Here is a 27,754-nt window from a genome sequence, read left to right as displayed (position 1 = left end):
AAGCATAACTGAGATGTGAGATGTGTGTTGACCAGCCACAATATGCAACCATTTGTCTCGGTACAAATGCAAGCAGCCCCAATGTTTGTCGTGCTGCTGACAAACACCAAACTGTTTCCTGCCTGGTGGAGTTGAGTTATATTAACACTTTTATGCTCAGGCATATTTCTGGTTTCTGTATACAACAACCTGCACTGTAAATGCACTACAGCGAAACTATATTTTATTACATTAGTATTATTCATGCTATATTTTATTACGACTCTGCAGATTGAATACTTGATTCTGACTGTACAATTCAGCAGGCTGAATATTCCTGCTCTCCCATACTTCACCCCCAAGTGCATATTAGAATGTTACAGCTTTGAAGGAATAAAATAATTCTGATTTAAAACAACACAAGCAGCTCAACAAATCAAAGATTTTATTTGAAATTCAACACAATCAGCCTAAAATAACTCTTGTGAATAAAACAATAAAACAAACACACATGCACTGTTCTAAATGAAGACACTGTTCCGAGTGAATCAGACATGAATCAGACATGACAGTAGTGTGGTGTGAAACAGACATGACAGAGGTGTGAATCAGACATGACAGTAGAGTGTTGTGAAACAGATTTGGGGAAACTGAGGGGGAAACATATCAGACACTCACAAAAACAAACAAAAGTGCAGTGGGTCAAAGGTGAGGACGAAAGCAGAGGGTGAGGAATGGCTTTCATCGGGCTTATTAACGGCACCATTAACTTTCATCTCTCTCCATTACTGCGTTATTTCACACCGACTTTCTGCTGTGCTTACTTGTTTCTTTATTAAAGTCACTTCTCCTATTCACACATGCTGTGCATCCATAATGTCCAGGTACTTTGCTTCAATGATCTTTGGCAGCAGGCTGTTCCTGAAAACGAGACGAAGGACCGTGGTGAGCGTCACTTGTCCCCGCCAGCATCATGATGCGTCTTTGAGCGGCACGACACATTGTTTTCAAACATTACACAGGGTCTTGGTCCTGAATTGTGCCCAATATAACACACACATTAGGACTCAGCAGGACATGTCATGAACATCATGTTACTGTTCGACATATCAAAGAACTTACTGCCCACTGAAGACCACATATAACTCAGACTAACTGTGTCACACTCAGCATGAGGCCCAGAGTTGCCTCATGAAGAACCTCTCCAGCCAGTGGCATACCTGACAGGTATGAGGAGGATCGTGAGCAGAGGGAAGAACATCTTCACATAAGGCAGAGGGCACATCCCACAGGCACACATGAGGAGCAGCTGCACCAACTGCAGGCCTGTGAAGCAGTGAAGCTGCCTGCGTGGGACCTGGTGGATGTAGTGTGTGGGTGGATAGGAGGTCTGGGGAGCCAGATCAGAGAAACAGGCTACATTCATAATCAAATCCAAAGGAGTTCTATCAACTAAAATAAAACATCTCAGGTTACACCTGACTCCAGCACTGTCTTTATTATTCTTAGTATTATTAATTAATAATAATAATAATTGTGGTGTTGTAACTAATAATAATATGTAATAATTAATAAATGATAATAATTTTGTATTATTAATAATAATAATAATAATAATAATAATAATAATAATAATAATAATAATAGATTACTTATATGGCACCTTTCACACACCCAAGGTTGCTTTACATTTTCAAAGGAAGGAAACAACAGAGACTTTCATTTGTTAATCAGCATGACGAACTCAGGTTGACCCGCTCGTTTACTGTGTTAATTCAAGACACAGGAGGCAACTGTGTCCCTTTGAGGATTCCACTTCTTGTCTATGTCTCATTTACACATGTCCCTTTAAGGATTTCAGTACATTTACATGTGCGCCATTTACATGTGTCCCCTTAAAGATTTCAGTAGTTTTACATGTCCTATTTACATGTTTCTCTGTAAGGATTTCAGTACCATTCTAAATGGTAAGCCAAAAATAAAATTAGCAGCTTCACATCAATCTGCCATCTGGACTGACTGATGACAGGCGGGTAATTAGTTCTACTTGTGATCATTTTATCTCTTTACATGGCGTCAGCGCCTAGCGGCTGCTAACACATGCTACCTTCTCCTCCTTCATGTTCCAGGATGTTGCTGACAAGATGCAAATTTAGATATTTGCTGGGCAGTAAATCCTTTGAAGTACTTTCCTAAGTACATCAGTGTAGTAAAATATTGATTTCCACTGTTACTGAAAAAAACATCCTTAAAGAACTTATCCTTAAAGAGCCAAAATATGCAGTGAAGTGAAGAAGTGAAGCATTCCAAACCGATGTTATGATCGTTCAATGATGCCCTGCAGCAACAGCAGGTTAGTTTGGAGAGAGATTAACATCAGATCTTACTAACAATATCTACGCAGCTAAACTGATTTGGGTGAGGTGCATGTCTCTCCGGATGAACACAGGCAACAGAACAATATCATTCAGTAACACTAAATCATGCAACACTCTGATGGGACCATGGGTAAGGGACAAAATCAACACATACTTAACATAAACATTTCAAGTGTAGGCTTATTATTAACAGCAGTCCCGCCAGAATCACAACATACCTCATATTTCTGAACGAACGAAAAGATATATGTTTACTTCTAATATATTTGTCTGCTTACAATCCCATTTGGCTCAGTCTCAATGCTCAGTGTGATGTGACGTTTATATACTCTCACTGTCTTGTTTAGATTTTAGAAGCACTGCTTAGAACAGAGCAGAAGTGATCCCTGTCTGATTACGAGCCTAACTCAACCATGCCACATAAGCTGGGTGAGCTGATCTTACCTTTAAATCACATTTTAAGGGTGGAAGTTAGTTTACATGTATTATTTTATTACATAAAAAAAATGTATTATTAAGGAGAGGAGATAATTTATTAGAATTATTATCTAATTAATATGTCAAAGTACATCTTCAGTTTTGTACCTTTCATTCTAATTTTTAAAAACATGAGTGTGTCATCAGTGTGTGTATCTAACCAAAGCACTGTAACATCCACAGGTCCAGCGGATCGTGATACTGCTTGCTGTGTTGAAAACAGCACAGTGCAGGTATGGCTATTTAATGAAGGACTTTGATACTATGTGTCATTACAGGCTGATACATAACAGTACTGTGCAAAAGCTTAAAGCAGGTGTGGGAAAAGGCTGTAAAAGTGCCTCAAAAAGTAGAAGTGTTAATAGTTCATTTTTGTCACTTCACAAAGGGCAAAGTGAATAAATAAAGGAAACATCTAAATCACTCATTTTTGTGACCATCCTTTGCCTTCAAAACAGACCACAGCATGCTGGGGGACACACGATCAGCTCTAGTGGGGGACACACAATCATGCTCTAGTGGGGGACACACACGATCATGCTCTAGTGGGGGACACACACGATCATGCTCTAGTGGGGGACACACGATCAGCTCTAGTGGGGGACACACAATCATGCTCTAGTGGGGGACACACAATCATGCTCTAGTGGGGGACACACAATCATGCTCTAGTGGGGGACACAATTATGCTCTAGTGGGGGACACACGATCATGCTCTAGTGGGGGACACACACGATCATGCTCTAGTGGGGGACACACACGATCATGCTCTAGTGGGGGACACACACGATCATGCTCTAGTGGGGGACACACACGATCATGCTCTAGTGGGGGACACACACGATCATGCTCTAGTGGGGACACACACGATCATGCTCTAGTGGGGGACACAATTATGCTCTAGTGGGGGACACACACAATCAGTTCTAGCGAGGGACACACAATCATGCTCTAGTGGGGGACACACGATCATGCTCTAGTGGGGGACACACACGATCATGCTCTAGTGGGGGGGGCACAATCAGCTCTAGTGGGGGGGACACAATCAGCTCTAGTGGGGGGGACACAATCAGCTCTAGTGGGGGGGGCACAATCAGCTCTAGTGGGGGACACATGATCAGGTCGTGTTAATGGTAATGTTCCTGTAGGGTTCAATCTCAATTCCCCTTTGTAACATACTGGAGTGCAAAATTCTCTTAAGTGAAATGTTCAGAAAAACTGCAGTAGTAAATATAGATAAATAGATAAAAGAATATGAGATCAGAATCATAATAATCAGGATAAAAATAGACTAAACTGTTTAAAAGCTGAATGTTGGTTGATGATGGTCTGACAGGTAACCTTGGCACTTTTGCTGTGGTATGAGTGAAGTCTGATAAACATATACTCGAGTGCTATTGCCATCGTTACCATCTGCTGCTATGGCTACAGATGTTATCCAGAACTATTTTGATAATCAAGTAAGGAATTAGCTCCACTTATCTGTCCTTGTAAATATAACGACTTCCGCTCCTCAAGTTAAAGGTTTAACTGAACGAAGACTAAACTAAACTCGCTCTCTCACAGTGCTCAAACACTGATGTCTTAGAGAAGTTTTCCTTATAAGTGCGAACAGGATTTAAATAAGAAATGTGTTCAAAACGCATGTCGATGATGAAAGTGAAGTAGATATATGGTTGGTTTAATACTACAAAAGTATTTTATTCAAGATACTGTTTTATATTTTATATTATGGGGACATTCTATACATGACGTTCCTGTAAGGCACAATTGTTTTATTTTCAAATCCTCAAGATTTGACGTTTCACAGTGCTGTAATTAGTGCTGTAAAATACTCAATATCAGACAAGTAGTTAATACTTCTATATCCACCAAGGAGCCATTGAGTTTACCTCAGATCATCCCCTTGAAGCCTCTGCACCTTTCTGACCAGCTTTTTAAAGAACATTACACTCAATAGCAGCATTTTACTTAAAAGTCTAAAATCTGTGATTGTAAAGCCTCTTCTAAAGAATGAGAATCTGGAGGCATTTCGGTTAAGTAATTACAGATCAATTTCAAATCGTTAATTGGTAAAATCATTGAGAAAATGTTATTCAAGAGAATTACTGACTTTCTATCCTAAAAATATCTGTCTAGACAAATTTGTGTCAGGATCTGCTCATAGTCTTGACACTGCTCTAATTAAAGGAGGTAATGACATTAGTTTAAACACAGACACTGGGAATGTCTCAGAGACCAGGAATGTCTCTGTGCTCAGACACTGGGAATTTCTCAGAAACTGAGAATGTCTCTGTGCTCAGACACTCGGAATGTCTCGGTGCTGCCTTTGATATCACTGACCATAAAATTCTTATAGACAGACTTGAGAGGAGAGTTGGACTCTCACCAACAGTCCTAAAATGGTTCAGTTCATACCCGCCAGGCAGGAATTACTTTGTCGAAATAGAAAATAATGTTTCTGAAAGAGTGCTGGTGACCTGTGGTGTCCCCCAGAGCTCAGCACTCGGGCTGCTCTTATTTCCTTCATACCTGCTTCCTCTTCAGCAGATCTTACAGGATTGTGGGCTGTCCTACCATAGATGGCATTCAGATACACTTGGCCCTCTCCGTAAACAACAATTTGGTCCCTTCAACCCACTTTGTAACTGTCTCAAGCATCACTAACTGGATGGGCCAAAGCTTTCTGCAGCTGAATAAATATAAAATATATATTATAATATTTTGGAACAGTAATGAGAGGCACAGAGAGGCCTTTATAGACGTAAATGTCCTCACGTGTAAAGAGCTACCTCATAAGCTCATAAGCCTTTTATACTAATAGACTCTGATCTCATATCCAATCAGTTACAAAATCAGCATTTCATCGCCTTATGACCATCAACAAAATCAGAGGTTTCCTGACTATAGCTGACCTGGGGAAACTCATCTATGCTTTTGTTTCTAGCAGGCTTGATTACTGCAATGGTCTCATAGTTGGACTCAGAAAGAGGTAATCAACCATTGTGATTCAACATGTAACTTCTTACTAGAATGAGAGGCAGAAGAGACTCCACCCCTACTCTTAAATCCTTGCGCTGTTCCAGAGCTGACGTTAAGGTGTTATTACAGGTCTCCAAATGACCGAAGGACAAGTACTTTCATCTGACATGCTGCATCTGACAGCTGAGCAGAACTCTCAGATCAGCAGGAAGTCCTCAGTCCTGTGGAGTAATGTGTATTTACATCGCAGCAAAGCAGAATGCTTGTCTCGCCTCCTGCTGGCCACTTTGGGAGTTATATATATATATATAAAAAACAAACAAGTTCATCTGTCAACAGCAGTATCGTCTGAAAAACTACTTCAAAACATACCTGGTCAGTTCATTAACTGTCCTGTCATAACATCATATGTTTTTAGATGTGGTGTGGTACACACCTTATTGTCTTACAGGCAAAATGTTCTTTGGAGTGAACACACAGAAAAACACACACATTACACATCATATACTGTCAACACGAGTCCATCTCATCAGCCTCTCCAGACTTACAGTCCCACAATCACTGCACAGCTCAACACAGCATTGCACAGTTCCAGAACTTTCAAGCACTATTGCACAGTTCAGTCTCCACAGCAGTCCCAGTTACTGCAGGTGTTACACAGTCCCACAACTGCTGGACAGCCCCGCCCCTCCACAGCCCCACAACTCTCGCACTTTCTGCACAGTCAACAGTCTCCCAAACCAGCCTGCAGTCAATGCAGTCCCTCTGATACTGCAGAACCTGTCAGGAGAATAAAAGAAAACCCCACCAGTGCCGCAATCATTGTGCCTGCCTCAAACACTCAGTTCAGAACTTTGCAGTGCCCTAGATCTAGCTACTCTGTAGGTGTATTAGAGCAGGCACAAGCTAATTATTTTCATAATCTAATTGGCACCTTGGCACTCTGTGTCTTCTGCCAGAGGGCAGCAGCTGGTACCTCCAGAGCAGAAGAGAGGCTGGACAGTATTTTCTCTGCTCTTCTGAGCATAGTGCAATCATCAGGACAATTAACATTTAGTTTAGTTACTAGTAAATAGTTTATTTAGATCTCTATTTGACATTTGCCATGTTTAAATCAGAGTTAGTTCCTCACTGTTGTTTTTAATTTAAAAGTATTTTATGGGAAGCACTTTGGACAGCCACCGTGTTTACCTCGCCAAACATTTCAGCACTGCATCGGCAGCCTAGAAAGCAATTCTACTCCATCATAAAGCATCATTATCGTACTTTGTCAAAATAACAGGAATAAAATCTTGGCACTGACTTGTTGAAAGGGGCCAGGGGTGGTCTGGAGTCAGACAGCTGCACAACATTCATGCAAGCGCCGAACTAGGCAAACATCTCAAAATGATTCATATCAAATACATGCACTGTGCATGTGCCTACGATATGAACTAAAACATAAAAAGCTTAATGTATTGCATGTTCAAATCGACCAAGGAAATTCCAGAAGAGACAGACATCACACTTAATCCTACCCCCCAAAAAAGTATTTCAGTTGTGCTTGAGCATTTTAATTAAAAAGATCTTTAAGGATTACATTTTATAAAGGTGCCAAAAAAATCTACCTGAAAGATATTACTGCCAAAGTGATATTTCACCAATATTAGGACACTCTTTACATTGGTAAATGGGGGACTGCCTCTGTGTGTGTGTGTGTGTGTGTGTGTGTGTGTGTGTGTGTGTGTGTGTGTGTGTGTGTGTGTGTGTGTGTGTGTCTGCATAAATTTTTGGTGAATATTACGGTATTTAAATTTAATGTAAAATAGAAGAAGATGACTGTCATTTTGAGAAGCCCTCTAAAGATGGGCCTCTGGCCTCAGTGGGACATCCCTAAGTAAAATAGCCCAATGAACCTGTGATGAGATGCACAGCTTCATAAAAGCACAGACCGCTGCATTTCAAGAGCACGCTGATCTTCACCAGATAAACTCTCTTCCCCCCATATACTGCACATAAATTATTCAGACCACCTCAGTGAAGATTGCTACATTCAAAATATGAGTTATAGCTCTATATATATACGCTTATGGATCATTCATTCATCCTACTGTATCTGTCTAAATGGAGTTAGATAATTTTTTAAGGGCTTCTCCTGATGCGGTTGCCTTGGTAACCCTTGAGGACTCACTTGTTCTTTGAGCAGCAGGGCGATCCGGTCGCACATCTGGTTGCCGTGGACGGAGATGAGCGCGATGAAGAGGTGGAGGCCGTAGAGGACCGGCTGAGGGATCCATCGCAGCACAGACGGCAGCAGGAACACGGACAGGCCAATCAGGACATTCGCAGCCAGAGACGTCAGCCGTGTCTCCTTCACGCTGACGATGCTGCAGGTGCAGGTGTGGGAGGAGAGCGACTGATGGAGGTGCGACTGAAGAGGAGGAGCAGGCAGCGGCAAGTGGCTACATCTCCGCCAGATAACCTGCTGCTGTGGGTAACTGGTTATTTTCTGTTATGGGTACAGAGATTTGTCAGGCTGATCGACTAAATCTTTTGTGTGTGCAATACAGCAGAATGAATATCCTGCTTCATGACTGAACTAATCCTACTTTTCCTACTCCAATTACTTCTCGTGTTATTAAACTCTCCCTCGTAGGCGTACATCCGTAGCTGACGCTAGACATCTTCACGCTTTGATCGTCTCAACATTTAATGAATGGCACTGGATCTTATTTTTATCAGTAGTTCATCCAGTGGTGTATGTCAGTGATGGCTTAAGTGCAGACGGTAGGTGGTGTGTTGCCGGAGGTGCTGGTGGCGTGTGACCTACGTCTCGTGAAGGGAGCCCTGCTCCACCCGCTGCTCCACCCGCTGCTCCACCCGCTGCTCCACCTCCGCCAGATGACGAACATGCAGCACAGAGAGTGGGAAAGCTGCATGCATCCATGGCAACCCCAGCACTGACATCACGACGTTGATAAATCCAGAGAGCATGAGATCCCAGTGGTATGCGGTTCCCTTCAGCAATCTGAACACACACACACACACACACACACACACACACACACACACACACACACACACACACTGACATTCACTGTATCCTGTAACTGTCAGCACAAAACTGACAACCCAGGACCTGTAATGATCTCAGGGGAGGCCAAACTTTACAGGTAGACAAGATAATCATCAAACTGAAAATATATTCTCTAAGAATCGCTGGCAAATGTACTGTGAATGTTCTCCAGCGCTTCAAAGTGGTGACAGTGTTGTTTTCTTAATTTCCCGAGGTGTACCTGTTCTCAGGGGCTTCGGTAAGGGAGACCACAATGTTCTGGTCGATGAAAATGAGCAAAGCAAGAGTGAAGCCCAGGGTAGCCGCGCTCAGCACGTTCATGCTTGTCAGGCTGGCAAAAGGAGCCAAGCTGAACGCAGGGCCACTGGGGTAGTCGAACACTGGAACTGTGGGTAAGCACAAAGCACAACACATTTCAAAGCGCTGCACTTCAGTCCGAGGAGGAGATAACCTGTAAAGACTCTGTATCTGATCTAGATCAGGCTCTTAATAGACAGATACATAAATAATGTCATTTTGGGGACTTTCAGTGCCTTGAAATACATAAGTGGAGGAAATCAAAGAAGTTCATTATCTAAAGGTCTTCTGTGATAGCGAGGCACTCACGCTCAATGTCGTTAAAAAGGTATGAGCCCACGAAGGAGAACACAGCCACAGACACGGGCAACGCGCAGTCCGACACCACCTCCCTGACCCGTGCGTGGAGGAAAGGGCTGGAGAAAATCAGAAGCATATGGCAGCTCCACCTCATTAAAACGCACCACCCTCGCCGCTGGGGCACGGCTGACGTACATGATCAGAGTGAAGCGGCGTCCTGCCCACCACTGAGACCACACACTCCGGGCAACCGTTTAACTTACTATGCAGAGAGCTGTTTTTGAGATGTCTAAAAATGTATCTACAGAAACCATGATATGCAGAATTGTCACTGTGGAAACTTTGAGGGTTGAGACAGATAATGAAGATGACTTATAATGAAGTTTCTCAATCCCCTCAGTCATTTCTAATCATCTCACGCTACATGAGGCAAGTTAGAGTGGTCCTTGACCGTAATCATTTCACCAGACAATTCTGCCTTAATTTCCCTGACATATTGACTGCCCAGGAGCTCCAGACATCATCTGACATCATTATGCTATGTGTGTGTGTGTGTGTGTGTGTGTGTGTGTGTGTGTGTGTGTGTATGTATCATATTTGCTATATATATATAATTTTCCATGCAATCCACAAGAGATGTATAGAGCAGCAATTATTGGAGGTGACAATCGCTTGCTTCAACTGAGCATGAATTATATAAATATTTGCATACTTAATACAAAAAAAAGCCTAAAGAAACGTACACGTACTAATGGCTACTTATAAAACTTCATGGAAAAATCTTCAAATAATTCAAATGTTATAATTAGCAGAATACAACTTTTGTTTATCTACACATAAAAGTCTCCTGACAGAAATAACCCCCATCTGACCTCACTAAAATTAGTCTCAGTTATAATGAACTAAAGTTGTGACGTCTAAGCACTGTTAGATGTTAAAAGAAGAAACATGCACATACATTTTTAAAGAAACATCACAATACATGCAATTACAATTACTACTATTACGTCTGCTCCGGTTACCTCCTCTTGATGAGAAAAAGGGTATAACCAAACCACAGGGTCCCCAGCATGAGCAGTAGGGAGAGGATAGGGCGCTCCCTGGTGCACAGTGCAGGTACTGCAGGCATGTGGCCGTCGTCCCTGATCCCAGCCTGGATCCGGTCAGCCAGGTGGAGCAGTTCTTCAGCAGCACTGTTCACCACCACTGCACCATGGTAGTGTTTATGGAAGACTGAGAGAAGAGGGGGGTGATGGGAAGGCAGCTGTGTGTGAGGGGCCTGATGCAACGCTGTAATAACCAGTGTAGCCTGTTCCATCATGGCATGAAACGTTGTTATGAAGTCTTCGACTCTCATCTCATCTTTGTGCTTATATTTGCCCACACGAAGGACAGGCAGTTTCTTTTTGACCTTCTCTTTTGGTCTGGTTGTTCGAATCTGGTGGCTCAGACTCTTGTGGTGTGATGTTTGGAGGATCTGAACTTACTTTTGATCACACCTTTCACTGCATCCCCCACGAAAGCAATCAAGAAGAACAGAGCTATGACCTCCTCTGTGGAACTAAGGACATACAACACACACAGAACAACCAGACCAGTCTTCATCTTCTTCATCATCATCATCATCATCATCATCATCACAGCCCATCACAAACAAGAAGCCGTCAGCACACCATGAGCACAGAATAAAGTTGCGAAGGATGTTTATGAGAAGCTGAACCCAGAAAGAGCCCAGTGCAGTTTGATAAAGTGAAAACTAATCTACATATTTATAAACAAGTAAAACAAGAAAAACAAGTCAATAATTTCTTCCCACTGACCGCTTGACGAGCTTCATGACTAAGCTGAGATTGAAGATTCCCCCCAGTATGAGGAACAGGCTGTTCCACAGGCCAACACAGGCATAGAAGGCAGGGAAGTCCAGGTTAAAATCATGACAGACAGCCCTGATAACTGTAACCACATGGCAGAACAGAGAAAACGCATCAGGGCAACAGGACAGAGAGTTCTCTGAGACAACACAACTCAGGCTTTGAGGAAGATGATGAAAGCATACCGCTGATGAAGATGGCAAGAGGAGGGGTGGTGACAGGGATGACCAGAGGACATCCTGCGAACAGGGCATACATCACGCCTCCAATACTCTGCCCTACCACGGTTTTCTGGACATCTGAAGAGAATTGACACATGCCAAATCATGGTTGTTTTATTTTCATTTTCATGAAATATGAAGAAAAAAATAATTAGCATTCAGAAAATCTGACACAGTAACTGCAGTAATATACAAGATCTGACACATGCAGGTACTGAGACCAACCGACAGTCTTACTGCCTTCAAAAAACATCTTAATATTGCATTCAATTAGCAATTCTCTTTGATCACATCACCCTGATGCACTTTCTTACTGTTCTTTCTAGTCATTTCATTCTCGTTCTACTGTTTTGTGTATAGCAAAATTGAAACAGGAGTATGTAAGGTCACCGTTCGGACCTATACTCCCTCGTGTGTTCTCGGCGTTCAGTGAACCCATGCCAATGGCCGGCAGCAGGATGGCGATGTAGAGGAAGATGGCAGTCGTGGTGTACTTCAGTAGAGACCTGCTCCTGCCGTACAGCCCTGAGGACAGGAGTCAACGCGTGAGTTTTACGACTCAATTCAGGCCACTGGGGGGCGCTGTGGCAGCGCAGGGGGAGTAGGAGGATGAGAGACTTCTAAACAACACGCAGGCTCTACCCGCCGTGACTTCGTTTCTGATGTTTGTGGCGAGATCATCTGGGACTGGAGTCTTTGAGAAGACGCTTCAGATGCACGGAGACGAGCTTACGAAAGCTTGTCAGCGGCTGTCACAAAAAAGACTTAAAGATTTACTACGACTTCCTTTAACGTTCAAAGACGTTCGTCAAAAACTCGTGGGTGAGAGCGAGGGGACGGGGGACAGGAGGGACACGCTCACCGTCGGCGAAGTCATGGAGGTACAGCGGAGGCCTGCGGCTCAGGTCCTCACAAATTCCACGACCGGGTCGCAGAAAATCTCCCGCCTACGTAAAACACAGAATGACAATGGCCATGAGCCCACCGTGACTACTTAGCACGCCTCAGACGGCCCGTTTTAAAACGTTCTGTTGTTGTATATGAGTCATTTATGTCAATCTTGCAATTTCATGGCGCCCCAGAGTCACTTAAACCCAGTTTATGTGATAGTCCCTGTGTTGAGGTGTTCTATAAGTGTTGAAACGCTTTGCCAAGACACTGGGCCAATTTGACATAAATACACTTTATTTAAAGTCTTGTGCAAAACTGCTGCAAGTTATTGTATCTCTTCATGCACAGCTGGAATGCACAATATTCCTCATAAATGTTTAAACATTTGTTGCTGAGGATAACTGAATCACTTTCTCATGTGGAAGCGCCTGTCTTCAGCAGAACAGCTCGTGGAGGCAGCCCTACTCAGGGAAAAAGAAATTCTGCTTATATTAGAGTTATTTGTAAGGAAATAATTCATTGGGTGCAATCGGCAGGGGAGGCCTGGGTGCCGGGTAACTGCAGCAGGCTTAGCAGAGCAGGAGCTCCTTAAGCAGACACTTGACATTCTTCACTCATGCCTGATGGGGGCTTTGATGGAGGGTTTTGTTGTTATAGTCGTAAAGAAGCGCATGAAATCCAGTCCATGACAAGCTGCAGGGGATGTGCAGGTGAGATGCAGGTGGGCTTTAGGTGAGGTGCAGGTGAGATTCAGGTTAACTTCAGGTGAATTGCAGGTGAGGTGCAGATGAGGTGTAGGTGAGGTGCAGATGAGGTGTAGGTGAGGTGCAGGCGAGCTGCAGGTGAGGTGTAGGTGAGGTGCAGATGAGGTGTAGGTGAGGTGCAGGTGGGCTGTAGGTGAGGTGCAGGTGGGCTGTAGGTGAGGTGCAGGTGAGGTGCAGGTGAAGTGCAGGTGAGATGCAGGTGACGTGCAGTCTGTAGTATGCAGGGTGGTGACCTGAGGGGAATTGTGCCTCAACAACTGTGCCTCATAACCACCTAAAAACAGACATTAATAACAAGGGTTTGTGTTTCTGATGCATTTAGACTAGAGCTGGCTGTCAGGGTGGGATCTGCTTCTGGGGTCTGGGACATGGGACAGACAAGAGTGGAAGGGAAGAACGTGTCATGGAGAAGAAGAGAGTGTGTGGGCTACACAGATCATGCTGATCTTCAACATCTTCCTCCTGCTGTAACCCATGAGCTCAGATCTACATCACCCCCTGGCTCGAACCTTGAGAGGTCTGTGGCTGCGAGCACCGGTCTCGTCCTCCACGGAGGGCCTGGGGACAGCAGAAGACAGACGCTGTCTCCAGCGCACAAGCTCCTGTTTGACCTCCTCCTGCGTCTTCATCTCCAAGAGCTTCTCCCTGAGGGAGGTGTCTGCGAACAAGGTGGCGAATGCCCGCCCGAGCTCGATGGCCGTCTTGGCGCTTTTCTGGCGAGGAAGAGGAATTTTGCATTAGGGCTCCAGAATTACAAAAAGCTTCTTATTCAAAGTACAGACCATTTACATGAACGACCCCGGTCAGAATTTATTGCAATCAGCAGGGCTGTTGTTATACGCAGAGAAAATGTGGGCACGACCACAGCGTTCCTAGTTCCAGTGATCCCGGACTCTCTGAGACAGGCCAGACACCAGTGGAGGCCGTCTGCTCACCATCCTGGGCGGTGTGAGGATGAGGATGATGAAGCGCACCCGGCGTCGGCCCGCCCCCCAGTCCCGGGGCTGCTGTAGCCGGGCGATGCAGACGGCACCTCGCCGGAGGGTCTTCGCCTCACAGCTGCGTAGCGTAACGTGTGGAGGGAAGGAAGAGGAGACGAGTTACCGAACATGAAACGGGACTTGCGAGCGCTTTAGGAAAAGCTTCGCCATCATGCTGTAATAACACTCTCGTTCCTTAACTCCGCCCCCTGCTGCGGTGCTGCATTAAGGCAACGCTTTCATCCCGAGAGTGGAACTTAACTCAAGGGAGGGCTGACTGTGGTTTGTGTCGCTATGCTTTTAGAAAAACTGGCGCAGAGGGTCAGCAGCACGGTCACTCACAGCACACTCAGCCAGGACTGCTGGTAGCGCCCCCCAGTGGCCGAAGCAGTCACGCCTTGAATGGTTTCGGTCAGCATGTGGGCTGAAATGACAGACAGAAGCCAAATGAAGCAGCAAGCGCTTTCAAGGCACACACAAGTACACAATCAACACAACAGTCCTTTTGAAAGGAAATCGTATCAAAATGAAAGGAGTGAGACTCTTCAGAAGCTTCTAACGAGCTTTGATTTAACAGGCCCGCTCGGTTGGCCGGCCCGGGGCTAGTTCCGGCCCACATGACGCCTGGTGCTCACCACGGCCTCCCGGGCCCATGGCGTCAGTAAACAGCGTGCTGGCGACCTCCTCCTGGGTCCAGCTGCTCCGCCCGTCACAGGCTACGCACTCTAGCATACGCCCAAGCACCTCATCCAGGGAGGCGGCCGTCTCGTCCAGCAGGACACTGGCCCGCGTCAGGAAACTATCCAAGTCCTGCAGGGCCCACACCTCCTCCTGGAAGTTCATCAGCTTCATGTACTTGGCGAGAGACAGACAGAAGATAAGAGAGGGAATAATCAATGTGGTGTGGTTAAAAGAGAGCGCTTAAAGTGCTCTCTCAGTTTGAAACACGGGGAGGCCGAGTCTCTTAAAAGCACAGCAATGTGATTTTGCTCAACTAATTTAACAGGTCAGTTTAGGTATTAACATTTGGCTGCGGTAGCGTTTCATTTTATTGCTGCATGAGTCTAACCTGTATAGAGTAACACTTTAGCACAGTCCTGCAATAGCTACTACTGCAGGAAAAAATATCTACTGACTTCTAAACCACTTCTAAGCCATATTATAGGGTAAATGTCATCTAAAATTCAAACTTCCGTGATCACACTTGTCTTAAGGTTGCAATAAGGCGCAAAAAATTAACATTATCAATGTTATGAATTGAAGTTTAAGAGACAGGCAGGGAACTCTTACTTTTCGTGATGTGTTTATGAGTCCAAATACTGAAGCATCAGAATCTGGAGGGGAGCACAGGAAATGGAAAACAGTCACAAACATATGTAAACAAAAGCTGAGGGGAGTGTCTGAGTCTAGGCCCTCCGTCCAGGGGTTTCCCCTTGTTAGACGCATGCCTGGAGCACCAGGAGCCAGCGCTGCCGTGAGTCTGGAGATCATCAGGAGATCATCATCAGGAGTGTGCTGGATCCTCATCCTCACTGTGAGCAGAACCCGACTCACAGGCATTCTCCTCTTCCTGAAAACAACCTCCCCAAATAGGGGAACAGTCACAATTGCTCTGGGGACTGAAACACAGAGAGTTGCTGGCAGCTCTTTACAGTGCTGAGGAGGCCTGCATGCCTCGTCAGGGCTGCTAGCCGCCGGGTGAGGAGCGGGTGCCGCACTTTTGGCCCGAGCACTTGGTTTCAGGCGAGGATCAGGACGGGTTTCTTCAATATAGATTTGGCATAATTTCAGTTTCAGTGTCTTCCTTTCTCCTCCACTTTCTCTCGATCTTTCACCCTCACACACACACACACACACGCATATGTACCTGAGGTGGAGAGCGTGGGTGGCTCGTAGCCATGGCTGGTGTTTGTAGAGGTGGTTGGGGTTTCAAGCCCCTCCTCCCCCGGTTCATCGTCCCTGAGCTCTGAAACAATACCACCGAGACTCTTCTCACACACAGAACTGACACAAGCCGCATACAGACCCTTCTCAAGCTTCTTCGTGGTTATCCTAATCTCACTCTGGGAGCATTAGTTTGGCTCACAATGTTTCACAGGTTTTATATGAAACGTTCCATTCATGAAATAAGAGCACAGCCATCACTATCAAATCAGGAGGTTTGAAATCACAGGCTGAGGCTGGAGAGGCGGAGCCTGAGGCTGGAGAGGCGGGGCATAACCCACTAACCCTGTGATATACACGGAGCATGTGTAGAACAGTGCAGGGCATGTTGAACAGAGCTAATAAAGACGCCCTTCAAAGGCAGGTAGGCAGGGCAATAGAATTCCTGCCCAATGTATTCCTCCTAGCATAGGAAGAGAATGATTATTAAGTGAGCTACACCAAGCTTCATTCTGAGGAACTGGCAGAGGGTCATTTGTTATCAACAACAGTACCATGGACACACCCGTCTTCCAGAAGACGTGACCATTCCCTGCTGATGGAGACCATGTGGGAGATAAAATCTTTTTTGCGATGTACAGGGAGTGTTCATGTGCCGCACCCTGCAGCGTTACTCAACATCATCATAGAAGCAGTGCTTTACAAATTAAGTGTGAACCAAATGCCCCAGATAAACCTCCCAATGCATAATGCAAACCTGGCATTCCAGATACTGATGGACCAATGTTATTTCATTTACAGCATCTCCATGTACAGTGTGAGTACATTTTAATAGAATTTTTATAAAACTGATTTCTTACAAAGGCCTTGAGCAGGACTGTAAAGCAAATGGAGTAGTGACTGTGTTTCGAGGGCGAGGAGCAGAGCTGCTGGTCTGTGTGTAGTTAATGACATCAATACCCAATCCCATCCTAAACCACAGACTCAGCTGCAGCTCAGCCTGAATCAACCAAAGGACTGGAACTGCACGGAAATTTCTCATCTCCGTAATTTATACAGTCAACGTGAAACCGGCCAGCATCAGAGCATGACAGACTAGAGGGAATTCAGGGCAGAGGACTGGGGATGATGAGAATAAATGAGAAATAAATGAGAAAAAGTTTCTGCTCTGAAATCTTAATCAAAGACACTGCTGGTGTATTGTTTTCTTATCTTACACATTCTCTCTTCCCCAGCTGATATAACGGACCCGTCTCTCTTCCCGTACAGACATAACGGACCCGTCTCTTTTCTCGTGCTGATATAACGGACCCGTCTCTCTTACCCAGCTGAAATAACAGACCCGTTTCTCTTCCCCATCTGAAATAACGGACCCTTCTCTCTTCCCCAGCTGATAGAACGGACCAGTCTCTCTTCCTGTGGTGATAGAACGGACCTGTCCCTCATACACATCTGATATAACAGACCCATCTCTCTTTCCCTGCTGATATAATGGACCTGTCTCTCTTTCCCTGCAGATATAACGGACCTGTCTCTCTTCCCATGTTGATATAATGGATCTGTCTCTCCCTTCTCCTGCTGATATAACGGATCTCTCAATCTTCTTCTGCTGATATTATGACCTGTCTCTCTTCCCTTGCTGATATTATGGACCTGTCTCTCTTCCCATGCTGCTATTACAGACCTGTCTCTCTTCCCATGCTGCTATTACTGACCTGTCTCTCTTCCCCTGCTGATATTACGGACCAGTCTCTCTTTTCCTGCTGAAATAACGGACCCGTCTCTCTTTCCCAGCTGAAATAATGGACCCGTCTCTCTTCCCCAGCTGATAGAACGGACCAGTCTCTCTTCCCACGCTGCTATTACTGACCTGTTTCTCTTCCCATGCTGCTAATACAGACCCGTCTCTCTTCCCCTGCTGATATTACAGACCAGTCTCTCTTTCCCTGCTGATATTACGGCCCTGTCTCTCCTCCTCTGCTGATACTATGGACCCCATGTGAGCAGTGGGTCTGTTTGAGTAGCACTAATCCTGACCTTAGTGAGACTATAAACACAGTGCCTCTGCCATCATGGAGGATCTGTACAGAATAGCCAGGGGTCTCCCTCGCTGGGCACTGCTGGTAATCAGAGGTCCAGCACTGCACACGGCACATCACACAAAAACTCTGGTTTCCTGTGCATCCCGTTTCACAGCCTTGCACTCGCCTGACAGACAGTGTGCTGCTGTAATTCACGCAGGCCAGGCCAGGAGTGAGATGTACAGAAAGTCTGACAAGTCACGCATACTAATGTCTGGAGCATGGATCTGCACGTGCCCTTGGGACACCAACCTGGCAGAACACACAAGACAGACACACTGAACATTTTCATATCATTAAATGTCACTTTCAGCCCTCACCACGAGCACCTAAAGAGACTCCCGTGAAGGACGCTGCTGGGATTATTCACCCACAGACAAGTTGCTGTGACCATTTCTTTGGCTGCTCATTTCACTTGACTTCCTGTTAACAGGCTCACCGACTTCCTGTTGCTGACCATGCTGTCCTGGCAAGTTGACAGGGATTTGGGTCAAGGCCGGTCACGACTGGAGCTCCGCTCAGAAGCCAAAGCACTAACCCAGAATGTAGCGCCTCAACCACTGACCTTTCCACCAATTTACTCCCAAGGCAGAAAAAGCATTTATCTGTTTCTAACAGGTTGTTCTTCTGTCCTGGGGCAAAAATAGACTACAAAGATAAACTGAAATTAAATATTACAGTTCCATAAAAAAATGAGTTTTTTTTCTTAAAACTATTTTATAATATTTATGTAAATAAATATTATATAATATAACTTATTTAATATTACTTAAATATGTAATATTCCACTTCAAATAAGTGTGATTCCATGTTTGTTGATTCAAAAGGCTTTTGCTGTTCTGAGCTATATGGGAATCACACTCTCCCTTAGCAAAAGGTCAAAAGCCAGATTAGAAATTATTTATCATTAAGGGATTTATCTGCACGTTATTTATATAAGGACAATGCTTACCTAGTTGTTAGAAGAGACAATAATTATTAGTAACACAGTCCACACAGCTAATATCAGAGAACCTTGAGATTCTTCCACTTGAGAACACACTGATGCACTTGTTTGGAAGAGATTGACAATCCAACAACACACGTTTCCTCCTCTCCAGTCTAAACATCCTCTCTAGACACACACTAAGCGAGATTAAGTTCATGCCCAGGGTCGGTGGCTGGTGACGGGGCTTAAACCACGAGTCCCCCCTCACGCCCTGCACCCACAACACTGGGACTCTCACAGAGCTCGAGTCAGCCTCTGTAAGCAGCTGTCAGGGTAACAGTGGTTTAAGGTGCTGAGCAGGGAGACCAAACACGACTACCAGAATCGACGCTAGCCAAACCCAGCAGTCAGCACTCGCTGTGATGGAGCCAGGCACTTTCCCCATTATCCACGCCTTCACATTATTTTTAGCCCTCAGCTCTGCACTGTCTCCTGTGGCTAAATGTTTAGGGGACTATGACTAAAGAATATGACTTGTGTTTGACAGTCTGTCACACAACAACTCTAACCTATTAAACATCCTGAAAAAAAAAGCCTCAAATTATGAAACTCACCCTGACATAAATTTATATCACATCGCACTCCTGGTGAATTCTAAAACTGAAGGCTTGAGTCACTCTAAGCAATAAGCACATGAAGTGAAAGGAGGTGTTCCCCATCACACAGGCTGTGGGCAGAGACCGAGCTGCGTGTGTGCGTGGACGTGATGGGCCGTCGCACTTTAACCCTCCGCGCTGCTCTATTCTCCCTTAATCAGGTCTACAGTCTGTGTGCACGCTCACACCGCTGCAGGTCCAGGAAAACTCCTGACTGAACCTGCAATGTTACACACTCAGATGGCTTTCCGAGGTCTCTAGTCTGTTGCGTAACTGCATATACACGTAACTACACATCCACTAGGGATGTTTTGTGATTGGTCACTCGTTTAGGCGCAGCAATTTCATCACGATAATTCACACATTCTTACAAATGCTATGTAGATTAGCTCTTGCCGTGAGTGTGGATTAGCGCTACCTCCTACAGCTAAACCACTGAGGCTGCATCCTTCATAATCATGAGCAGGCAAAGTCTAATGAGTGCACTATATCTCTGAAGCTGGCACAGGGAGGAGAGAATGGGGGATATTTTAGCCCCTTTAATCTGCTTATCCTTAGCCTATGCAAATTAAGACAGAACAAATTAGCCCATATACTGGCTACATAAAACATCCAAGCGAGATGTAGGTAATCTAGTACCAGAGCCACATTTAAAGAAAATTAATACTATAAAGATGCATTACAACCTTCATGCCTAATGGTCCTGAGTAGCATCATGGCTAGAAGACAACATGTGTGAGTGACAGAGCAGGGAAACCCTATCTGCAATTTAAAAAAGGCAGACACAGCTTTCTGGGGTCTGAACAGGTCTGCCAGGCGTGCTAACACAGCTTTGTGGGGTCTGAACAGGCCTGCCAGGTGTGCTAACACAGTTTTCTGGGGTCTGAACAGGCATGCTAACACTGGACCAATCGTAGGACGGGCAAACTTCAGACACACCATGGCAACACCAAACATGTCCTGTGCACAAGTCCACACTGTTTTTCATTTGATTGCCTTTCACAAGACCTGCACGGCTTACACGTTCCTGCTTCATGTTCAATGAAAATAAAAAAATTCTCTTTCCCATCATGCAGAACTCCTGACTGGGATTTTAAAGGTGTCATCGCTACCTCCTGCCATTTCCTACTGATGAAAGGGTAAAGCATTAACTTCACAGCAACATATATTATCTGCCAGTACAGAGGGTCAAGAGGATTGCAAGGTGCATCAGAAAAAACGAGACCCTCTCTCCTTAGACGACCTGCAGCTGGGGGAAGGAAAGAAAACAGGATGAAGGAAAGAATCTGGAAACAGGAGCAGGCGCTCCTCCTGCAGCAGCCGTGTGAAGGCAGCGCCAGACAGCAGCAGCGACCTCCAGAAGCCGGGCGCCAGACGGCAGCTCTCTCTACGGCCCCCAGGACACCGAGATGTCTCAGGAAGCGTGTGCTGAACTTACCCATGGGCCCCAAACAGAGCGCTTCTCCACGCTCCATTGTGTCTCCCAACTTGTGAGGTGTGAGCTCCTCCCAGGTCAAGCCATCACTTCTGGGAGTGAGGGCAGCGAGAACTCCCACAGGTGTACTTTAAACGCTCCACGCACCTCACTAGACGACACAGCCAGACTCTGGCCAACTCCCCTCCACACAGGAAGGATAAGGACAGCGGCTCTGTCGCTGGGTCCTTGTGCCTATCCTTGAAGGAGCCACAGGCGGAGCTTGCAGCCTTGTCAATGCCAGCTCCAGCTCCCAGCTTCTGCTCCAGCTCCAGCTTCTGGTCCAGCTCCAGCTCCAGCTCCAGCTTCTGCTCCAGCTTCTGCTCCAGCTCCCAGCTCTAACACAAATGTGTGTTCTGTACACTAACTTAACCACCAACTGTGGTTGGTGTATTCCCCTCACTGTAGAGGGGAATTGTAAATGAATATTAAGCCAGTTATGTGATATTTGATATTTGGCCAATGACACATGTGTATGCCCAACACACAGTGGCCATTAAAAAATGTAAGTTTGTTGAATAACTTTCTTAAAAAACAATTTGCTTTCCCCAGAGAAGATTAACAAACAGCAACAATGTGGATATGATATTATTTAATGCAGAGTAAATGGCATCAGGGTGAAGTGGTAAATCAATTATTGAGTGGAGTTCATGCAAAATTAGTAATAATGCTAATCTGTTCAGTATGACAGCACTGCTCTGAAGAACTTGTAAATATTTCTCCAAATATTTTCCAGAATACTCCCTTTGACTCATTATGACACAATAAGAAAGAATAATTGCAATTTTTAAAAAAGTTATTTTGAGGTGCGGTTTGGGGGTTTTTAGGGTGAAGTGCGATCTCTCTTATCCGTGGCTACAGCCATGCTTCCCAGTCTGAATGCAATGCTCTGCTAAATTACAGCTCTTATTACTGTGAGTACTCTACTGCTTTCAATGGCAGTTAGACACACTCTTGGTCATCTATTCAATACACACTCATCTACTGTTCTAATGTTTTAATGATACTGATTAAGCCACACCACACACAGGCAAAGGACTCAATACAGCATTGCTGCCTTGTGTTAAACTGTGTCAAACACATTTACATTTACATTTAGGGCATTTAGCAGACGTTCTTATCCAGAGCGACTTACAAAGTGTTTTGCATCTGTTCACAGAATTCATCCTAGATAGTAGCATAGATAGGTCAGAGTTCAAGATATCAGACTACTACTAAACTACCTAGAAGCACAAATAACCATAGAAAGATAAACATACAATTTAAAGAACAAAAACAAGAGCTATCTGCGGTGTTAGTGGTCAACAAGGTGAGTCTTCGGTCTATGGTTGAAGACAAGACACTGCAGTCTAAGCAGTACGTGGAAGATCGTTCCACCATCTCAGAGCCAGGACAAATAATAGTCTTGAGTTTTGTCTTCTGTGAGACTTTAAGCATGATGTTTTGAGTCGAGCCATGACTGAGACTTGGAGTGTTCATGGTACGGATCAGGCATTGACCATGAACATCAGGTGGATTAGATGATATTTATTTACAAATATCTCACTTCTGTCTGAGGTAGAGTATGTTGATTTACAAATATCTCACATTTGGCTGAGGAAGATTAAAGGCCCCAACCATGAAACCTTCTAGAAAATTATACATGTTCATAGATGCTTACAATGGTGAAGCTAAGAGTGATTATAGGTACATTATACAAAGACATTACTTCAAAATAATAATTAAAATTCTACTATGTAAGACCGTGCTGAGAAATGCGGGTGGTAATACCAGAGGAGGCATGGTCGCACTTACAGGACTCTACAACCAGCTCAGTGTCCTGGAGGGACTTTTATTGGAAGAATCTGATTCAGTTCTTAACTGGATTCAGAGAAAGACTGTGTACCTTATTCACCCCATGGATACGATGATTTACACCCTTTGTCTACAAAAAATTCTACATTTCTACAGAATTCCTTTATGACACATTTCTACAGAATTCCTTTGTGACGCATTTCTACAGAATTCCTTTATAATACTGTAATCATTAGAGAATTGCTGCTAATTATACTTATAATTATATTATAAGGTTAGACTCCTTGTAGCTACACCTTTAAATTCTTATGTAACCTGCCATCAAAGGGTGCTTTTTAACAATACTTCAGGCATCCTGTTAATGTTCATTTAATGAGTCTGAAGCAGGTTTGAAGCTTCCGTTCCTATGATCACCAACCCAGATCTCCCACTGAAACAAGCTCACTGCACTGTGATCATACTTCACATATTTTATCTATCTATCTATCTATCTATCTATCTATCTATCTATCTATCTATCTATCTACATATGTATATATATATATATATATATATATATATATATATATATATATATATATATATATATATATATATATATATATATAATATATATATATATATATATACATATGTAGATAGATAGATAGATAGATAGATAGATAGATAGATAGATAGATAGATAAAATATGTGAAGTATGATCACAGTGCAGTGAGCTTGTTTCAGTGGGAGATCTGGGTTGGTGATCATATCACCATTATATATATATATATATATATATATATATATATATATATATATATATATATATATATATATATATATATATATATATAACTGTAAGTATATACAGTATGTTTGACATTTTGATAACTTCGAATGAAAGTGAAAAAATAAACGAATTCTGATTCTGATTTTAAAAGTTCTAGCTGGAGTTATTAGGTTTTGAGGGCATTAGACCTTACCAGTGCTCTATGGTTGATAATGCTACACCTCAGGCTGTCACCAGAGGGCAGCAGACAACAAACAAGTGAAAATAAAGCTGGCCTTTTATACAGGTCTAATGTTGGTCTCACACTTTATCCCGTAAGCAGAGGTTCTCATTACATTTGACAGGCACTCCCAGCCATATCGTCCTCTCCTCCATTCCTCATCCCCTTAAACTCCCGAGGGCTGCAGTGTTCACAGTAACCTAGCAAAGGTGCGAGTTAGCCCTCAGAACATCTGTTCTGGAGTGATAAAGTGTAGGATGTGACATGTCTCAGGTAAATTAACAGTGAGATTTGATGTGCTAATGTGAAACATGAGACGTAATGCACAGCCATCTCTAACAACCAACTTACAAGTGACTGTTTTTATTTGTGCCACAAATATCAACAATACGTAAGTGATCCTGAAAAGCAAAAGCATATTGTCTTTGGTTGGTCATCTGAGACAATCAACTGTGGCCTGAACCACGCATACAGACCCTGCACAAGGTGTTTCTCTGCAAAGTTTGGTTAAAAAACAACAGTGCCCTCTATTGGCCAGAGACAGAATGACAAGCAATATATCAACATACATCAACAGAGGTCCTTAAACATCTGTGTTTCTTAGATGTTACAGCTCAAAATGTCCCTATCACCAGTGAGTCAACCTTGGTGTTAACATTTTCTTTTCATTCAGCCCCTTGTGTAAAACACACCCAACTAAAATTTGTACCACAGATCTATTTCTTATAGGTCAGTAAGGAATAATCGTATGATTGTATAGTCTTATTTATAATCTAGTGGTCTATTCCTTACAGATTCAGCGATTCAGACCTGAGACCTGTTGACACATTTTGGAAGGAATCAAAGAACAGACAGTGAAACTCAAATAAATTAAATTCGATTAAATCCAGCCTCTATCAAATTTCATTGTTTGCTAAAATGTCAACAGTGGAAATACAGACGGTGGAAATCCCGCCCTTACACCATCCCATATGCCCAGACATGGTAGCTTAACTAAGGCTAAAACTAGACTTAACGTTCAGTCGACAGACTGGACCGTTACAGCGTGTTCTCAGCCCTGGTCCAGTAACTACACCCTTTTCAGTTAGTTTGTTTGTTATACATAACGACAGAGAGCAGATAACCTTATCTCGGTTTCGTGTATTCATATTTAAGCAGCCTTAGTAGCTAGTAGCTTATACGTTACTGGCTAGGTCGTGTCCTGAGAAGTTATAAGACAAGAATGGGAACGCTGGTAAAAAAGTAAAAGGCCTTATTTGAAATTAGGCAAAAGAGGAAGGACTCTAGGTTTCCTGTTTTCATGAGGTGGATCATTAGGTTAACTCACTGGTTATTTTTGCTTTACAGCCTATATTTTGTTTTTAATTAAATGATCAGTCAATACAATGCAATGTGCAACACACACATCTTCTTTTTGAAACTTCACTGGAAACCTTTAAAACTCATCTGCACATCAAGCTCTCTGCCAAGCACTGTAAATGTATCTCTGTCTCTGCAAAGCAGTTCACGATGACTTCTGCCATCTCATCTCCCACCATCTCCGTGGTCTTCATGGTTCATTACTAACCCGCGGTGCCGTTTGGTCACAAATTGCCCGGAGCGGCGGTTTTACACGAGGGCATGAAATGGATTTGGGGTGGTGATTCGGATTCGCGCGGCCACGCGAAGGGCAGCGAGGCGTTCAGCAGGTGCACGCGGCTCACCTAAGAGCCATTAACCGAGGCTGACACACTAACAGCCAATAAGAGGCCAGATGTTGGGAAGAGAAAAAAGCACGCGAACAGGAGGTGACAGAAGAAAGGAAGGGCTGGAGAAAAACAGTAAATAATGGCATAGCCCCTCAGATATCCAATTACTTATCTCATTTGCAGTGAGGCTGTCCTGTGAAATCTATTGCAGAAGGCCTATGTCTGGGGCCTGAATGCGCCAGTGCTGTGATGCGTTTTACAGCTCTTGCAGTTATGAGACTGTTATTTTTGGAGCAATTCAAGACATGTTAAAAAGAAAAGTCAACAAAGCTGAGCTGACAGGAGTTCATAAGCCCATTAATGACACTGTACAGCACACATGCCCAGTCCTTCTCTGCACACTTGGTTACACTTGGTTTGATGATTGGCTTCAAACCGATGAAACACACACCCAGGACTGCTCAAAAATAAATGTTTGTACCATCTGTTTAAATTCTGTCCCTTGCATTCACTCAAAACCTTTATTGGATCATCTTTCAGAGTTTGATTATACGCTAAAGATAGAACATTTTGCTGATAGTTGGGACTCTCCAGTGTGCTGTGGCTGGAGGGAGGTGGGGGGGGGGGGGGGGGGGGGGTCATATTTGGAAGCCCAGAACTATACTCAGGGTGTGATTTGAGAAGGTATGCAAGGAGATGCTGTAATCCCCCAGTTAAAAAGAAGCATGTGGATATCCACTCCTCTGAAACACTCATCTCCCCTTATACCTCCTCTGAAACACTCATCTCCCCTTATACTCCCTCTGAAACACTCATCTCCCCTTATACTCCCTCTAAAACACTCATCTCCCCTTATACCCCTTTGAAACACTCATCTCCCTATACCCCCTCTGAAACACTCATCCCTTATACCACCTCTGAAACACTCATCTCCCCTTATACCCCCTCAGAAACACTCATCCCTTATACCACCTCTGAAACACTCATCTCCCCTTATACCCCCTCTGAAACACTCATCCCTTATACCACCTCTGAAACACTCATCTCCCCTTATACCCCTTTGAAACACTCATCTCCCCTTATACCCCCTCTGAAACACTCATCCCTTATACCACCTCTGAAACACTCATCCCTTATACCACCTCTGAAACACTCATCCCTTATACCCCCTCTGAAACACTCATCTCCCCTTATACCTCCTCTGAAACACTCATCTCCCCTTATACCCCCTCTGAAACACTCATCTCCCCTTATACCCCCTCTGAAACACTCATCCCTTATACCACCTCTGAAACACTCATCTCCCCTTATACCCCCTCTGAAACACTCATCTCCCCTTATACCCCCTCTGAAACACGCATCTCCCCTTATACCTCCTCTGAAACACTCATCTCCCCTTATACCCCCTCTGAAACACTCATCTCCCCTTATACCTCCTCTGAAACACTCATCTTCCCTTACACTCCCTCTGAAACACTCATCTCCCCTTATACCCGCTCTGAAACACTCATCCCTTATACCACCTCTGAAACACTCATCCCTTATACCACCTCTGAAACACTCATCCCTTATACCCCCTCTGAAACACTCATCTCCCCTTATACCTCCTCTGAAACACTCATCCCTTATACCCCCTCTGAAACACTCATCTCCCCTTATACCTCCTCTGAAACACTCATCTCCCCTTATACCCCCTCTGAAACACTCATCTCCCCTTATACTCCCTCTAAAACACTCATCTCCCCTTATACCCCCTCTGAAACACGCATCTCCCCTTATACCTCCTCTGAAACACTCATCTCCCCTTATACCCCCTCTGAAACACTCATCTCCCCTTATACCTCCTCTGAAACACTCATCTTCCCTTATACTCCCTCTGAAACACTCATCTCCCCTTATACCCGCTCTGAAACACTCATCCCTTATACCACCTCTGAAACACTCATCCCTTATACCACCTCTGAAACACTCATCCCTTATACCCCCTCTGAAACACTCATCTCCCCTTATACCTCCTCTGAAACACTCATCTCCCCTTATACCCCCTCTGAAACACTCATC

At 44.2% G+C, this 27,754-nt stretch overlaps 1 protein-coding gene and 1 long non-coding RNA gene across 4 annotated transcripts; one reads left to right on the top strand and one right to left on the bottom strand.

Moving 5' to 3' along the window:
* Window positions 1-407: 407 nt before the first annotated feature.
* LOC143514560 (solute carrier family 4 member 11-like) lies at window positions 408-21,323 on the bottom strand. 3 transcript variants are annotated; one of them, XM_077005883.1, is made up of 19 exons: window positions 21,183-21,323; window positions 16,063-16,161; window positions 15,486-15,529; window positions 14,831-15,050; window positions 14,538-14,619; window positions 14,151-14,274; window positions 13,725-13,928; window positions 12,423-12,507; window positions 11,960-12,085; window positions 11,525-11,638; window positions 11,289-11,421; window positions 10,956-11,029; window positions 10,491-10,701; window positions 9,478-9,584; window positions 9,092-9,257; window positions 8,626-8,823; window positions 7,987-8,182; window positions 1,200-1,369; window positions 408-900 (listed from the first exon to the last, which is right to left on the bottom strand). In XM_077005883.1, the coding sequence occupies exons 1-19, from the start codon at window positions 21,217-21,219 to the stop codon at window positions 834-836; spliced, it is 2,457 nt and encodes an 818-aa protein (XP_076861998.1). In that variant the 5' UTR covers window positions 21,220-21,323; the 3' UTR covers window positions 408-833. The 3 variants fall into 3 exon arrangements, with proteins under 3 accessions (XP_076861998.1, XP_076861999.1, XP_076862000.1); XM_077005884.1 differs by having other exon boundaries at window positions 886-1,011; XM_077005885.1 differs by lacking the exons at window positions 408-900; window positions 1,200-1,369 and having other exon boundaries at window positions 8,167-8,304.
* LOC143514562 (uncharacterized) lies at window positions 8,353-21,189 on the top strand. The gene is made up of 4 exons (XR_013130901.1): window positions 8,353-8,801; window positions 9,086-9,263; window positions 20,821-20,883; window positions 20,983-21,189. It is a non-coding gene; the product is annotated as an uncharacterized LOC143514562 (long non-coding RNA).
* Window positions 21,324-27,754: the final 6,431 nt, after the last annotated feature.

Source organism: Brachyhypopomus gauderio, chromosome 5 (genome assembly GCF_052324685.1).
Source record: "Brachyhypopomus gauderio isolate BG-103 chromosome 5, BGAUD_0.2, whole genome shotgun sequence".
NCBI classification, from domain to species: Eukaryota; Metazoa; Chordata; class Actinopteri; order Gymnotiformes; family Hypopomidae; genus Brachyhypopomus; species Brachyhypopomus gauderio.
Note: the sequence above shows the minus strand (reverse complement) of the source record. Positions and strands in the feature narration are given on the sequence as shown.

Excerpts from the sequence above, each read along its gene's own strand:
- LOC143514560 (XM_077005883.1), bottom strand. The coding sequence starts at position 21,219 with ATGGAGCGTGGAGAAGCGCTCTGTTTGGGGCCCATGG. Across the intron at positions 14,275-14,537 it reads CAGTCCTGGCTGAGTGTGCT|CTGTGAGGCGAAGACCCTCC; the intron begins GTGAGTGACCGT and ends TACGCTACGCAG. Across the intron at positions 9,258-9,477 it reads CCTTTTTAACGACATTGAGC|TTCCAGTGTTCGACTACCCC; the intron begins GTGAGTGCCTCG and ends GCTTACCCACAG.